This window comes from Mustela erminea, chromosome 4 (assembly GCF_009829155.1).
Source record: "Mustela erminea isolate mMusErm1 chromosome 4, mMusErm1.Pri, whole genome shotgun sequence".
In the NCBI taxonomy this organism is placed as follows: Eukaryota; Metazoa; Chordata; class Mammalia; order Carnivora; family Mustelidae; genus Mustela; species Mustela erminea.
In genome coordinates, this window is record NC_045617.1 from 99,065,002 (window position 1) to 99,082,302 (window position 17,301).

The window sequence follows — 17,301 nt, forward strand, 5'->3', positions numbered from 1 at the left end:
GTCCCCACACATTAGCTGTACTTAAGAGTTTACAGTAATCAGTTAGTCTCTTACTGGAGAATGGAAAGAGCCTTTTCAGTGTGATCTATAAATTCAAAGTCCTTCATTATTATTTTCCTATTAGTAGGAAAGCTTCCAGCTTAGATACTAAAAATAAATATTTGATAATACATTCATGCTTCAATTTTCCAGTTTTCTGGAAATCAATTCAGAATCTTGACCTCTTTCATTTATTTTTTCATTAATTTGTCCTTTACAGTGTGCCTAGCATTTACTTACACCATCTAGTTCAAGTCTTAAAGGCACCTCTGCTCTGAGCCTGGTGGTCAGAGATAAGAAGCAGGGCTTATTTATGTTGCTCTGTGAAGTACTACACGTCCATCTGGTGACCAAGTTCAAAAATGTGTGTCAGTGTAAATGTTTTTACCCTAGAAACAAACTACAATGAAAATCTACAATTATCAACTTACATCTTTGGAACAAGTGAAATTGGTTTTATAATTTCTTACTTCTGACCCTCAGGTAATTTCCCCTATTGCTACATTACGGGACTGAACACATGATGTGTTGAGCAAGTCCCATTTGTTAATGGGACTGAGGCAACATGTCATTTTCCCTGGAAGGTAGAATTCAGTTTAATTTAGCAAACATATGTTGAGAATACGAGAATAAAATGCAAGGAAATTGACCTGAAACCTGTACTAAATGCCCCAGGCCATTGCACAGTAATTTTAGTCCAGTCTTACTCCACTTTAAATCAATTCAATATATAAAAGCCTGGGTTTGTGAAATAGAACAGGCTTCTTTACAAAAACATTCACTATTACATGTCTTTGATTAATGAGCTTTCCTAGGACATTTAAAATAATAAATGGACAAAAGTCATATTTGCATATTGGTAACATGCCAGTCATGTAAAAGGAAGGACATCCAAATATGGGCTAAAAATAGTCAAATTTTAAGTGATCCATAAAACAAACTATTTGCTGAACGCTATGCTGCAGCTACATGTTATTTTTTGAAGCAAAGTTGTTTTAAATCACCTACTAGAACATTTTAACCAGAGCCCAGTGAAGTTGTTTGTTCTACAGGATTACTAAAGTATCAAATCATTAAACTTCAGCAGTGAAGGAGATACCTAGAGAGAAGCAACTAAATATTTCATTGGGCAGGTAGCTCAAGGAGATGTGGATTACAAAGGGAAACTGATGTTCACATATTCCTGATGCATATTCCTGATGATTGTTTCCATTTTTCTCCCCTCAGGCAGAAGCTGAGGAAGATTGTCATTCTGATACTGTCAGAGCAGAAGATGATGAAAACGAAAGCCCTGCTGAAACAGATCTGCAGGCATGTTTCTTCAAGTGTATATTGAATTCTTATTCCATTGCTTTCCACCTATAAGCAAAAATTGGTCTTCCTTATGAAGATTTATCAGTTCTTTGTTTTTTAAAATTACGTCTGTATTTAAGTACATAAGTACATACCCCCAATATGGGGCTCAAACTCACAGCCTCCAAGATCAAAAGTTGCATGCTCTTCTGACTGAGCACCTGCCAGACAGGTGCTCCAAGATTTATTGGTTCTTATTTGTATTGAATTTCACTGTATTTTCTTTCTTTCTTTCTTTCTTTTTTTTTTTTTTAAGATTTTATTTATGTATTTGACACAGAGAGACAGAGATAGCAAGTAGGCAGAGCAGCAGGTGGGGGGCAGGGGCGGGGGGGGCAGGCTCCCTGCTTAGCAGAGAGCCTGATGTGGGGCTCCATCCCAGGACCTTGGGATCATGACCTGAGCTGAAGGCAGAGGTTTAATCCACGGAGCCACCCAAATGCCCCTTAACTGTATTTTCATATTGGTTTACAGAATATGTAAATTAAAGCTGTGTTACAGATTTTTTTTTTTTTTAAGATTTTATGTATTTATTTGACAGAGAGAAAGAGATTACAAGTAGTGTGAATAGCAGGCAGAGGGACAGGAGAAACAGCAGGGAGTCCAGTGTGGGACTTGATCCCAGGACCCTAGAATCATAACTGAGCCGAAGGCAGACGCTTAACGACTGAGCCACCCAGGCGCCCAGATTTTCTTTTTTTTTTTTTAAACCATTTGTCTACATGTCATTATAGTATCATTGGCTGTATTCCCTGTGCTGTGCTTTTCATCCATGACTTATTTATTTATTTATAATTTTTTTAATTTATTTTTAAAGATTTTATTTATATATTTGACACAGATCGCAAGTAGACAGAGAGGAAGGCAGAGAGAGAGGGGGAAGCAGACTCCCCATTGAGCAGAGAGCCCAATGCAGGGCTGGATCCCAGGACCCTGAGGTCATGACCTAAGCTGTAGGCAGAGGCTTAAACTTGAGCCACCCAGGCGCCCCATGTGACTTATTTATTTTATAACTGGAAGTTTGTACTTCTTAATCCCCTTCACCTTTTTGCCCTTTGCCCCATTGTCCCCTCAACCAGCCATTGTTTCCTCTCTGTATTTATGAATCTGTTTCTGTTTTCTTGTCTGTTCATTTAGTTTGTTTTTTTAGATTCTGCATATAAGTGAAGTCATATAGTATTCGTCTTTTTCTTACTTGACTTAGCATTATATCACCTACATCCATCCATATTGTCAAAAATAGCAAGATCTTACTCCTTTTTGCCGCTGAGTAATAATTTATTATGTGTATGTACACACATACACACTGACACATACATATAACATTTTTATCCATTTATCTATTGATGGATACTTTAGGTTGCTTCCGTATCTTGGCTATTTTAAACAGTGCTACAAAAATAAATGTACATATAACTCTTTTTTTTTCGAGGTACATGTATTGTTTTCAAATTACTGTTTTAGTTTCCTTTGGATAAATACCCAGTAGTGGAATTACTGGATTGTATGCTATTTCAATTTTTATTTTTTTGAGAAACTTCCATGCTGTTTTCCACAGTGGTTGGAACAATTCACAAGGGTCCCCTTTTTCTCTGTATCCTAACCAACACTTGTTACTTCTTATCTTTTCGATACTAGCCATTCTGACAGGTGTGAGGTGATAACTCATGTTTTGATTTGCATTTCCCTGATAATTAGTGATGTTGAACATTTTTTTTTTTTAAAGATTTTATTTATTTGACAGAGATCACAAGTAGGCAGAGAGGCAGGCAGAGAGAGAGGAGGAAGCAGGCTCCCCGCTGAGCAGAGAGCCTGATGCAGGGCTCCATCCCAGGACCCTGGGATCATGACCTGAGCTGAAGGCAGAGGCTTTAACCCACAGAGTTACCTGGGTGCCCAGATGTTGAACGTCTTTTCATGTACTGGTGGGCCACTGTCTTTTTTTAAGAAAAATGTCTATTCAAGTCCTCCACCCATTTTTTTTTTTAAGGTTTTTTTGTTTTTTATTTATTTGACAGAGATCACAAGTAGGCAGAGAGGCAGGCAGAGAGAGAGGGGGAAGCAGGCTCCCCACTGAGCAGAGAGCCCCATGCGGGGTTGATCCCAGGACCCTGAGATCAAGACCTGGGCCGAAGCAGAAGCTTAACCCACTGAGCCACCCAGGCGCCCCCTACCCATTTTTAAAGGGATTATTTGTTTTGTTAGTATTGAGTTGTATAAATTCTCTATATATTTTGAATTATTTGCAAATCTCTTCTCCCATTAGTAGTTGCCTTTTTTCTGTTGATTGTTTCCTTTGCTATGGAGAAGCTTTTTATTTTGATGTAGTCCCATTAGTTTATTTTTGTTTTTGTTTCTCTTACCTAAGGAGACATATCCATAAAGATGTTAGTAAAGCCAATGTCCAGGAGATTACTGCCTGTGTTTTCTTCTAGGAGTTCTGTGGTTGCAGGTCTCACATTTAGGTCTTTGAGTTTATGTTTGTGTGTGGTATGAGAAAGTGGTCCCGTTTCATTCCTTTGCATGTAGCTGTCCAGCTTTCCCAGCACCATTTATTGCAGAGACTGTCTTGTCCCTCTGGCATATTCTTGCCTCCTTTGTTGTAGATTGACGATTTAGGTGTGGGCTTATTTTTGGACTCTCTTCTGTTCTGTTGATCTTAGATCTGTTTTTGTCCCAGTCTCATACTGCTGTGATTACCGTAGCTTTGTATTACATCTTACCTCTTCACACTGTTCTTTCTCAAGATTGCTCTTCAGGGTCTTTGTCATTCCATATGAATCTTAGGGTTATTTGTTCTAGTTCTGCGAAAAATACTATTGATATTTTAGCAGGGATTGCATTGAATCTGTAGATTTGATTTGGGTAGTGTGGACATTTGTAACAGTATTAATTCTTCTAATCCATGAGCATGGGATGTCTTTCCATTTATTTATATTGTCTTCCATTTCTTTCATCAGCATCTTACAGTTTTTAAAGTATAGCTCCTTCACCTTTTGGTTAAGTTTATTCCTAGATAATTTCTTTCAGGTGTAGTTGCAGATGGGATTGTCTTCTTAATTTCTCTTTTGCTACTTTGTTCTTAGTGTACAGAAATGTAGCAGATTTCTGTATATTCATTTTGTATCCTGCAACTTTATTAAATTCATTTATTACTCAAATAGTTTCTTGGTGGAGCCTTTAGGGTTTCCTATATATATCTGGAAATAGTGACAGTTTACTTCTTCCTTACCAATATGGATAATTTTTTAGTTATTTCTTTTTTTTTTTTTCTTAGAGATAGAGAATGCACACGTGTTGGGGGGTACAGGGAAGAGGGAGACAATTCCAAGCAGGCTCTGTGCCCAGCATGGAGCCTGCCACAGGGGCTTGATCCCATGGCGCTAAGATCATGACCTGAGCCGAATTCAAGACTTCAGCTGACTTAACCAACTAAGCCACCATGCACCCCATGGATACCTTTTATTTCTTGTTTGATTGCTGTCACTGGCACTTCCAGTACTATGTTGAATGAAAGTGGTGAGTGGGCATCCTTGTCCTGTTCCTGATCTTAGGGGAAAAACTTTGGATTTTTCACCACTGAGTATGGTATTAGCTGTGGGTTTGTTATATAGGACCTTTATTATGTTGACGTATGTTCCCTCTAAACCCATTTGTTCAGGGAGTTTTTATCATGAATGGATGCTAAATTTTATTAAATACTTTTTCTGCATCTGTTGAGGTGATCATATGGTTTTTATACTTCCTCTTGTTAGAGTGAAGTATCGCATTGATTTGCAGATATTGAATCAGACTTTTGCATCCCTAAAATAAATTCCATTGATTGTGGTGCATGATCCTTGTAATGTATTACTGAATTCAGTTTGCTAATATTTTGTTGAGGATTTGTACATCTGGGGTCATCGGGTTTGGCCTGTAGTTTTTTTTTTTTTTGTAATTTTCCTTTTCTTTGTTGGTGTCACAGTAATGCCAACCTTGTAGAGTAAATTTGGGAAATTTCCTTCCTGTTCTGTATTTGAAATGGTTTGAGAAGAATAGGTATTAATTTTTCTTTAAACGCTTGATAGGAGAAAAAAAAATGGTTGAAATTCACCTGAAAAGTCATCTAGTCTTGGACTTTTGTTTGTTGGGAGTGTTTCGATTACCAGATCAAATGTGTTAGGATAATTGATCTGTTCAAATTTTCTATTCTTGATTCAGTTTTAAAGACTGTATTTTTCTAGGACTTTATCATTTCTTCTGCTTGTCCAATTTGTTGGCATATGCTTTTTCATAATATTATCTTGCAATTCTTTGTATTTTTGTGGTGTCCGTTATTATTTCTCCTCCTTCATTTCTGAAGTTACTTGAGTTCTGTTTTTGTTTTGATGAGTCTGGCCAATTTTTCCCCCCCAAAAAACCAGCTCTTCATCTCATTAATTGTTTCTGTTGGTTTTTTACTGTTTCATTTATGTCTGCTTTGGTCTTTATTATTTCCTTCTTTGTACTAGCTGTGGGCTTTGTTCTTTTTATGGTTCCTTTAGATGTCAGGTTAGATTGTTTGAGATTTGTCTTATTTCTTGAGTAGAAACTTGTATCACTATAAATTTCCCTTTTAGAACTACTTTCACCTGCATCCCAAAGATTTTAGACCATTGTATTTCCATTTTCATTTGTCTCCCATGTATTTTTTTTTATTTCCTCCTTGATTTCTTTGTTGATTTGTTGGTTGTTTAGTCATGTGTTATTTAGTCCCTTATGTGGTTATTGTTTTCCCTTTTTTTTCCTTGTAACTGATTTCTAGTTTCATAGTGTCTTCCTTCATGTGTGTGTGTGTGTGTTTTTAAGGATTTTATTTATTTATTTGACAGAGAGAGACCACAAGTAGGCAGAGAGGCAGGTAGAGAGAGAGGGGGAAGCAGGCTTCTTGCTGAGCAGAGAGCCCGATGCAGGGCTCGATTCCAGGATCCTGGGGTCATGACCTGAGCTGAAGGCAGAGGCTTTAACCCACTGAGCCACCCAGGTGCCCTATGTAGTACTTTTCTTTGCCGCTTACTACAGTCTTCATTTTAAAGTTTGTTTTGTCTGCTACAGGTATTGCTGCTTTTCCCCCCTTCGATTTGCATTGTATGTATTTTTCTCTCCCTTCACTTTTAGTTTGTATGTGTCTTCAGATAAAAGGTTTTTTTTTATCCTGACTAAAACAGACAATAGATAAATAAAAGATACACTTCATTGACTTATCTCTAAATACTTCTGTCACACTTTTTATTTTATTCTTACAAATTATTTTTGTAAAAAAGGGAAGATACACTGTGAATTAAATATTGGCACGTGGAAGTTGAAACTTGTTAAAGCTCTCAGCCTTGGCTATTGTGTTTTGTTGTCATCTTCATAGCTGAATAAATTATTTTTTCTTTTGGTAACAGTTTAATCCTATTACATAAAATAGATTTTGGAAAACAAATAGGCTTTTTTTTTTTTTGGTTATAGTCTGATTTTTTTAAGTTTTTATTTTATTTTATTTTATTTATTTATTTATTTATTTTAAAGATTTTATTATTTATATATTTGACAGAGAGAGATCACAAGTAGGCAGAGAGGCAGGCAGAGAGAGAGAGAGGAGGAAGCAGGCTCCCTGCCGAACAGAGAGCCCCATGCGGGACTGGATCCCAGGACCCTGAGATCATGACCTGAGCCGAAGGCAGTGGCTTAACCCACTGAGCCACTCAGGCGCCCCTAAGTTTTTATTTTAATTTCAGTTAGTTAACATACAGTGTTATGGGCTCCTGGGTGGCTCAGTTGGTTAAGCTACTGCCTTTGGCTCAGGTCATGATCCTGGAGTCCTGGGATCGAGTCCCGCATCGGGCTGCCTGCTCAGCAGGGAGTCTGCTTCTCCCACTGACCTCTTTGCTCTCATGCTCTCTCTCATTCTGTCTCTCTCTCTCTCAAATAAATAAATAAAATATTTTAAAAAAAAACCAACAACATACAGTGTTATATTAGTTTTGGGTATACTATACAATGATTCAACAATTCCATACATCACTTGGTGCTCATCATGACAAGTATACTCCTTAATCTCCATCACGTGTTTAACCCATTTCTCTACCCACCTCCCTTCTGGTAGTCATCATTTTGTTCTCTATAGTTAAGGGTTTGTCTCCCTCTCTTTTTTTCCCCCTTTGTTCTTTTGTTTTGTTTCTTAAATTTCACTTATGAGTGAAATCATATGGCATTTGTCTTTTTCTTCTCTCACTTAGCATTAGACTCTCTAACTCCATTCATGTCATTATAAATGGCAAGATTTCATTTTTTTTTTAAAAGATTTTATTTTTTTGTTTGACAGAGATCACAAGCAGGCAGAGAGGGGTGGGGGGGGAAACAGGCTCCCTGCTGAGCAGAAAGCCTGATGCAGGACTTAATCCCAGGACCCTGAGATCATGACCTGAGCCAAAGGCAGAGGCCCAACCCTTTGAGCCACCCAGGCGCCCCAAGATTTCTTTCTTTTTAATGGCTGAATAATACTCCAGTGTCTATTTATACCACATCTTTATTCATCGATTGATGGATATACTTGGGCTGCTTCTGTATCTTGGCTACTGTACACTATTGCTGCTGTAGCCATAGGGGTGCATGTATCCCTTTGGATTAGTGTTTTTGTATTTTTTGACTTGAAGAATAGTTATATTTTTAATTGTTTGAGGAGTTTCCAAACTGTTTTATACAGTGGCTGTACCAGATTCCATTTCTACCAACAGTGCATGAGGGTTCCTTTTCCTCCATGTCCTCACTAACATCTGTTTCTTGGGTTGTTGATTTTAGCCATTCTGATGGTGTGAAGTGATACCTTATTGTAGTTTCTGTTTGCATTTCCCTGATGATGAGTGATTTGAGTATCTTTTCATGTCTTTTTTGGCCATCTGGATTTTTTCTTTGGAATAATGTCTGTCTTCTGCTCATTTTCAAATTGTACTATTTGGTTTTTTGGGGGTGTTGAGTTTTCTAAGTTCTTTATCTTTTTCGGATACTAACTGGTTCTTAATTGTGAATACGTCATTTGTAAATATCTTTTCCCATTACTTAGGTTGCCTTTTAGCTTAGTTGATTGTTTCTTTTGCTGTGGAGAAGCTTTTAATTTTATTTTTTTAAGATTGATTTATTTTAGAGAGAGAGTGCATGGGGGAGGGGCAAGGAAGGGGGAAGGGAGAGAGAAATTTAAGCACCCACCATACTTAGTGTGGAGCCCAATACAGGACTTGCTCTCACGACCCTGAAATCACAACCTGAGCTGAAACCAAGAGTTGGACGCTTAACTGACTCTGCCACCCAGGTGCCCCAGAGCTTTTTATTTTGATGTAGTCCCCCAATAGTTTATTTTTGCTTTTGTTTTCCTTACCTTAGGAGACTTATCTAGAAGAAAGTTGGTATGGCTAGTGTCAGAGGAAGTACTGTCTTTGCTCTTTTCTAGGGTTTTTAAGGTTTCAGAGCTCACATGTAGGTCTTTAATCCATTTTGAATTTATGTTTGTGTAGGATATAAGAAAATGATGCCGTTTCCTTCGTTTGCATGTCACTATCCAGTTTTCCCAACGGCATTTGTGAAGAGACGATTTTTTCCCCATTGGATACTCTTTCCTGCTTTGTCAAAGATTAATTGACCATATAGCTGTGGGGTTTTCATATATGGCCTTAATTATGTTGACAAATGTTATCTCTAAACTTACTTTGTTGAGGATTTTAATCACGAATCGATGCTATACGTTGTCAAATGCTTTTTCTGCATCTGTTGAAACGATTATATGGTTCTTATCCTTCCCATTATTGATGCGATGTATCACATTGATTGATTTGCAAGTATTGAGCCACCTTGCAACCCAGGAATAACTCCTACTTGATTGTGGTGAATGATTTTTTTTTTACTGTATTGTTAGATTCAGTTTGTTGGTGTCTGTTGAAGATTTTCGCATCTATGTTCATCAGGGATATTGACCTGTGGTTCTCTTTTTTAGTGGTGCTTTTATCTGGTTTTGTTATCAGGGTAATGCTGACCTCTTCATATGAATTTGGAAGTTTTCCTTCCTCTTCTACTTTTTGGAATAATTTAAAAAGAATGGGTATTATTCTTCTTTAAATGTTTGGTGGAGCTTTGTGCCGCAGCACTATTAAAGCCAATGAAGTTTATCTTAGGCACAATTATTGCTAACTAAATGTTTGGTAGAATTCCCTGTGAAGCCATCTGGTCCTGGACTTTGTTTGTTAGGAGGTTTTCTTTCTTTTTCTTTTTTTTTAAACTGATACAGTTTCTTTGCTAATTATTAGTCTGTTCAATTTTCTTTTCCTTCCTTTTGAGATTTCTAGGAATTTATGCATTTCTTCTAGATGTCTGTTGGCATATAGCTTTTCATAATATTCCCATAATTGTTTGTATTTATGTGGTATTGGTTGTTATTTCTCCTCTCTCCTTTGTGGTTTTATTTGATCCTTTCTCTTTTTCTTGATAAGTCTGGCTAGAGAGTTATCAGTTTTATTTTTTTTGCCAGACACTCTGCTCCTGGTTTCATTGATATGTTCTGTTGTTTTTTTTAGGTTCTTTATCATTTATTTCTGCTCTAATCTTTACTATTTCCTTCTTTTTGGTTTTAAGTTTTGTTTGTTCTTTTTCTAGCTCCTTTAGGTGTAAGGTTAGGTTGTTTATTTGAGATTTGTCTTGCTTCTTGAGGCGACCTACACTGCTATAAACTTAATTTTTAGAACCAATTTTGCTGCATCCCAAAGGTTTGGACAGTTGTGTTTCATTTTCATTTGTTTCCATGTACTTTTTAAATTTCTTCTTTTATTTCCTAGTTGACTCATTCATTGTTTAGTATCATGTTATTTAATCTCCATGTATTTGTGGTCTTTCCAAATCTTTTCTTGTGTTTGACTTCTAGTGTCATCATGTTACGGTCAGAAAAGATGCATGGTATGGCTCCACTCTTCTTGGCATTTGTTGAGGTTTGTTTTCTAGGCTAATATGTGATCTATTCTGGAGAATGTTCCATGTGCACTTGAAAAGAATGTGTATTCTTTCTCATTTTGCACAATTCTTTTTTCTCTTCTGTTCAGCTTAATTACTTTCCATTACTCTGTCTTCTGGGTCATTGATTAGTTCTGTTTCTTCCAGCTGCTGTTCGTTCCATCAAATGTGTTTCTCATTTTGTTTATCAAATCCTTTATCTCTATGTTATTTATCTCTGTGTTAATGACTTCACTGATGTCTTTTACTCTTCTCGAGTCCAGTGAGTATCTTTATGATCATTACTTTATTCTCTATTTATATGTTTATATTTATTTATTTTGAATTTTAAATATTTATATTTATTTATATTTATTCTCTATTTACATCTCTATGATCATTACTAATTCTCTGTCAGGCAAGTTATCCTAAATCTCTGGCCATAGCCTTGTCCTGTTCTCTCATTTGGGACAAATCCTTCTGTCTTCTCATTTTGTCTGACTCTCTGTGTTTCTTTTTATTAGGTCAGTTACATGTCTTGGTCTTGAAAGTAGTAGCCTTGTGTGAAGGAAGTCCTGAGGTGCCCTGTGCCTGCCTCTGTGTGTTAGGAAAGTCATCTGTGTCTCCTATTCTTGAGGGTGATGGCCTTATGAAGAAGAGGTCCTGTAGTGCCCTGCAGTCTAGTGTCTCCTGTTCCCCAGGGCCTGGTGCTTCAGGGAGTGTCTCCAGTGTGTGCTCTGTGCACTTTGCTGTTGTGTTCTGGCCGCTTTATCCTTCAGCCAGTCTGCAGAGGCTCCTTTGGCTGTTATGGGCAGTGTTTGGTCCCTGGCCTGAATGTGTTGCATTTTAACCAGGTGTGCTCTGGTCTGCTTATGAAATGACAGCTGTCACCACCGCCACCGGAACTGAGGCCCTATAAAACTCCTGGGTCAGGAAACATGGTGTGAGCAGGGGTTTGGGCTACACTACTAGGGGAGAGGAGGCCTGCCACAATGGGACTGAGGCAGTTGTGAAAGGGAGGGGTGGTACCATGGATCATGGGGTGGTGGGGTTTGGTATAAGCAAGTTAGGTAGCAAGTGTCCATACTGTGCTCTCCCCTGTGTGCTCGTCTGTCTCTAGCCCTTCTGTACAATTGCACCTCCCTCCCCAGTGCAGTGCCCATGATCTCTTTCTCTCCCAAGCTGTGTCTCCACACTTCCTATAATCTTTGATGTTGCCTCTTCTCCACCTTTAGTTGTGGAGTTTGTTCTGCCAGTCTTCAGGTCAGTTTCTGAAGTATGTAGGTTGATTTGATAGTTATCTAGTTGTGTATTCGAGAGATGAAGCAATCCTAGTGTCCTCCTAATCTGCCACCATCTTTCACATTCTGAAGTGAGTCTCTTCTGGGCAGCATATAGGTGGGTCTTATCTTTTTATCCATTCAACACCCTGTCTTTTCATTGGAGCATATAGTCCATTTACATTTAAAGTACTTGTTGATAAGGATACTCTCACTGCCATTTTGTTCATTGTTTTTTGGGGTTTGTAGCTTTTCTCTGTTCCTTTTTTCTTCTCTTGCTGTCTTCCCTTGTGACTGATAGCTTTCTTTAGTGTTATGTTTGGATTCCTTCCTCTTTATTTTTTGTGTCTCCATTATTTTTTCATGTGTGGTTACCATGGGTTCATTTATCACATCCTGTGCATATACCATTCTGTGTTCAGTTGATGGTCACTTAAGTTCAAATGCATTCTAAAGCACTAACTTTTCATTACCCATTCCCTGTTCTTTGTATATGATGTCTTATTGTACATCTTTTTAGTTTGTGTATCTCTTGCCTAATCTTTATAGATGTAGTTGATTTTATTACATTAGTTGTTCAGCTTTCATGCTGGCTTCACAGGTAGGCTTAACCTATCTACCTTTACTGTATGTTTGCTTTTACCAGTGATTTTTTTTTTCTGTTAATATCTTCTTCTAGATCTGACCTTTTCTTTCCACTTAAAGGATTATTTTTAACATTTCTTATAAGGCTGGTTTAGTGGTGATGAATTTCTTTAACTTTTTTCTATCTGGAAAACTCTCTCTCCCGTTCTGAGTATAGCCTTGCTGAGTAGAGTATTGGTTGTAGGTCTTTATTCCTTTCAGCACTTTGATCGTGGCATGCCACCCTCTTCTGGCCTGCGAAGTCTGCTGAAAAATCAGCTGATAGCCTGATGGCGTTTCCCTCATATGGAACTGTTTTCTTTGCTGCTTTTAAGATTCTGTCTTTATGGGTGCCTGGGTGGCTCAGTGGGTTAAGCCGCTGCCTTCGGCTCAGATCATGATCTCAGGGTCTTGGGATCGAGTCCTGCATCAGGCTCTCTGCTCAGCAGGGAGCCTGCTTCCTCCTCTCTCTCTCTCTCTGCCTCTCTGCCTACTTGTGATCTCTCTCTGTCAAATAAATAAATAAAATCTTTAAAAAAAAAAAAAAAGATTCTCTCTTTATACTTTTTGCCATTTTAATTATGGGCCTTGGTGTGGACTTCCTTGGGTTCATCTTGTGGGGGCTCTCTGTGCTTCCTGGACCTGGATGGATATCTGTTTCCCTCTCCAGATTAGGGAGGTTTTCAGGGATTCTTGAAATGAATTGTTGTCCCCGCCTTCTGGAACCCCTATAATACAAATATTACTACACTCAGTGATGTTGCTGAGGTCCTTTAACCCATACTTTTTTATTATTCTTTTTCCATTTTGCTCTTGAGCTTGGTCGCTTTACATTACCCTGTCTTCCACCTCACTGATCCATTCTTCTATGTCCTCTGATCCGCTATTGATTCTCTGTAGTGTATTATGCATTTAAGTTACTGAGTTCTTTGGCTCGGATTGGTTCTTTTTTATATTTTCTATCTCTTCGTTGAGTTTCCACTGACCTCACCCATTTTTAAGTTTGTTGAGTATCTTTATGACCAGTACTTTGAACTCTTTATTAGGCACATTGCTTATCTTGTTTTCATTTAGTTTGTTTATTTGTTTGTTTTCCCCGGGGGCGATTTTTGTCTTGTTCTTTCATTTGGGACATTTTCCTCTGTCTCCTCATTTTGTCTGACTCTCTGTGTTTCTTTTTATTAGATAGGTCAGTTACATGTCTTGGTCTTGAAAGTAGCAGCCTTGTGTGAAAGAAGTCCTGAGGTGCCCTGCAGCTCAGTCCCCTGGTCACCAGAACAGTCAGGCCATGAGCAGTGTAGGCTGTGTTTGCCCCCCTCTTGTGGATAAGCTGTGATTGATACAGGCATGCTGGTGGGTTGGACTGCCCTCAGTCCACTGGTTTCAGTGATCTACTTCTTCCTGCAGGTGCCCTGGGCAGGTTTTGCTCCTGGTGCTGTTAGATGCCTGGCTCCCAGGAGCTTTATAGTTGTTGGAGTCAGTCTTCACAATGGCTGTCTGCAGTTAACTGTTACTGACAGCAGCAGGCACACCAAAGGGCAGGGCTTGCTTCCTGCACTGCCAGCAAAGAGGCTGGCTGCAGGGATTGACATGTTATTGTGTGGGGTTATCTCCCTTCCCATGATAGGAGTCCCTGGGAGGTTTGCTGGTCCTGGTCAGGGCTGCCTTGCTGGCTGTAGTAGGCATAGAGCTGTTTTGGATGGGTGCCTACTAGGCTGGGAAGTCTACAGGTAAATGCAGCAGCTGGGCAAAAAGTGCTAGCAAGGGAGATGGATAGTGTTAGAATTAGCTCCTATTGCATCCAACTAACCAGGCTAGGGGAGGGAAGAAAAATGGCACCTACCAGCACTTTTGTTCCTGGAGAACTCTCCTGCAGATACCCACCCCTTTGGCACATGTCCTAGAGTTAATTAATAAATTCCCTTTACATATATCCCAGCATTTGCAAAGTGCTATTTCCATGCTGTTTCCTGGTAGAGTTTTTAGTGTGCTGGCCCTTTAAGTATGGAGACTCCTTTTCCAGTAGCTCTCTGGCTCTCCTGGAATTAAGCCTCACTGATTTTCAAAGCCAGATGTAATGTGGACTCCTCTTCCCAGTGGAGTTTGATCCCCTCACTCCACTATGCTTGTGATATCCCTCCTGTTAGTTGTTAGTCTTCCTGGGGATTTGGTTCCCAACTGTATGTCTGCCCCTCTTACCCTTTGCTAGGTGGTCTTCTCTCTGTAACTAGCTGTGGAAGATCTGTTCTGCGTCTTCAGATCATTTACGGAATGAGTTGTGGTAGATGTTGTCTTGGTATGTCTTTCGGAAAGGTGAGCTCGGGATCCTCCCTTTCACCAGCTTCCACAAGCAGCAGATCCAGTCTATCCCTCACTACTGCTTCTGGGTGCTTTGGATGATACCAGAGTATCACAGGTTCCTTATGGGTGCTTTCCTACAGATACGTGACTTTCGTGGAATTCTTGTTGGTAATTGATGGACCCCTGAGATTCACTTGGTTTCTAAAAGGTCAATGCCTCTGAATTTATTAGCAGAAGCCCAAAAGGAGAAAAAACTTGTTCAAATGTTAACACCTTTGCAAAGGTCTTAATTCAGTATTTTGTTACATTTTCCATTGAACAGATGTGTAGTGATGCACAAATTATTTTCGTATTCTGGAAATTTTGAAAGTGCTCACACTGAAGATAGTAATTGCTGTTATGAGGTTCGATATATGAGTTTAAAATGTTCAAATAAGACATAACTTAAAACCCATCACCTTACAAAGATTGACAGATTTGATCACCCAGAAGTTAAAACCTATATATAGAAGAGACATCATAAAGCAAGAGAAATGATTAGCTAGGAGAACTGTTTACTGTGTACTGGCAGAGGATTGAAACCCACCCCTAGTATATGGAACATCCTTATAAATTAATACAAATGACACAAGATAGAAAGATACGAATGGACAACTAATGGAAAAAATAATATAAATGGCTATTAAATATTTGAAGAGATAGTCTCATGATTTATAAAATACAGATTAAATCTACACTGAGATTTTTCTTAATCAGATTGGTGAACAGTGCCCTTTGTTTTCCAGTCTTTGAGGACATTCAAGCAGTGCACATGAAGTGTAAATTGCTACAGGTTTTTTGGAGGGTAGACTAGCAACATGGAACAAGATGAAAAACATACATTTCCTTTGATCAGGCAGTTCTTTTTTAAAGATTTATTTATTTTGAATAAGGGTACATGCATGTGTGAGTTGTGGGGAGGGGCAGAGAGGGAGAGAGAATCTCAAGCAGACTGCCCACTGAGTATTGAAGAGCCCCATGTGGGGCTGGATCTCACACAACCTTGAGATCATGACCTGAGCAGAAATCAAGAGTCAGACACTTAACTGATTGAGCCACCCAGAGGTCTCTGATCAAGCAATTCTATTTCTAGAAAATTAATCTTAAGGAAATGATGGGGAAACTGAGTAAATATAAATGTACAAGAATGTTTATTATAGCATTATATGAAAAAATAGACCACAACCTAAATATCCGTCATTTGTATTAAGTAATGGTACATTCATACACTGAAATAACTGCAGTAATTTAATAGGATGGGGCAAATCCTTGTGGATTAAAATAGAAAAATATTCATTGTAGTTACATTAGTGTATCTTACTGAATTTATAAGCTTTGTAATACTTAATTTGGAATATACCATCTAGCAGATATTCAGTGTTTACTAAAGATTCTGTAGAGCAAATGTATCTGTTTTGTGTTAGAAGCAGGTGCGTGGGAACCAGAACTGTTCAGAATGGCAAGAAAAGTTATTTTTAAAACTTACATATTTTATATATGCCTCTTCAAAAAAAAAAAAAACAACTAGGAATAATATACACAGTTGTATTGATAATGGCCTTCTTTGGGAGAAGGAGTATTTCAAGTTGGGATCCCAGAGAACAGACTTTAAAGTAGAAACTATGATGAGGAAAGTGTACTAGGTAGTTCTTTTGGGATCTACACGTATGGAAGCGGGGAGAGGGAGGAGGCCGGAGTGGGCAGAGGGAGAAGTCTGGCTGCTGTACCATCTTAATGGACTGCCTCAGCCAATTCTGTGGGAGTTCTGAGTATGGTGGAACCAGAGCCTTTCACACTTTTATCAGCTGTTGATCAGTCATTGGGTAGCGATTGCCTGGCAAGAGGCGTGATCTTGCGTAGGCGATGCCCACATGGGCTGACAGCTGAGGGCTGTTTCTGTAGCAGTCCCAGTATTCGGGCAGATCAGTGCCTTCATTCCTGAAGGGATCTGGGCAGCACAGAAGAGTCCACCACACTGGGGAACTTCAGTTTCTATATTCAGAATTTTTTATGACATATATTAGAGAAAATAGTTCCTTTTAAAAAAAGAGAATCCTTTTGAAAGAAAGACTTAGGGTTCAACCACAGAATTATTAACAGTACTTTCCACGTCTAGTAGATGATGTATTCCAAGTAAACAAATGTTTGAAAGCTTTTATGTTCAGCCCCTAGGAGATGGCTTATCTTTCCAACTCTAACCAGAGCTTGGTTTTCTGATACCATTAGATTTTTCCCATATAGACAATCAGGCAACTTTTCATGATTTTTTTTTTTTTCGAAGATTTAAGCAGAACAGTATTTTAGAAGGTAATGTGTTGAATGGATATTGATTTAGTAATTTAAAAGACCATGTTTCCTAGTCTTAAGTATGCATTTATATGGAAATTGATATCGGGCCTGTTGATAAACTGTCCGGGGTTGAGCTGCTCTTCCTTGGTGAGCCCTAAAGTCCTTTTCTTTCCTTAGGCACAGCTCCAGATGTTCCGAGCTCAGTGGATGTTTGAACTTGCTCCAGGTGTAGGCTCTAGCAATTTAGAAACTCGGCCTTGCAGAGCATCAAAAGGCTCTTTACTGAAAGCACCAGACACCAAAGGAAAGCAAGAACTGGCAAAAGAAGAAAAGTTAAGTATTATGGACATTGTGACAAAGGAACTTTTTTTTTTCAATTATACATGAGAGTTTTTAGAGT

At 38.6% G+C, this 17,301-nt stretch overlaps 1 protein-coding gene across 2 annotated transcripts in view; it reads left to right on the plus strand.

The window, feature by feature from the left end:
* FBXO9 (F-box protein 9) overlaps positions 1-17,301 on the plus strand; it is a 39,987-nt gene that overhangs the window by 2,283 nt on the left and 20,403 nt on the right. The window contains exons 2-3 of one of the 2 annotated variants that reach the window (XM_032340263.1): positions 1,267-1,350; positions 17,079-17,234. In XM_032340263.1, the coding sequence (XP_032196154.1) occupies positions 1,267-1,350; positions 17,079-17,234 (240 nt within the window). The remainder of the gene's footprint in view (positions 1-1,266; positions 1,351-17,078; positions 17,235-17,301) is intronic. The other variant, XM_032340264.1, reaches the window with a different exon arrangement.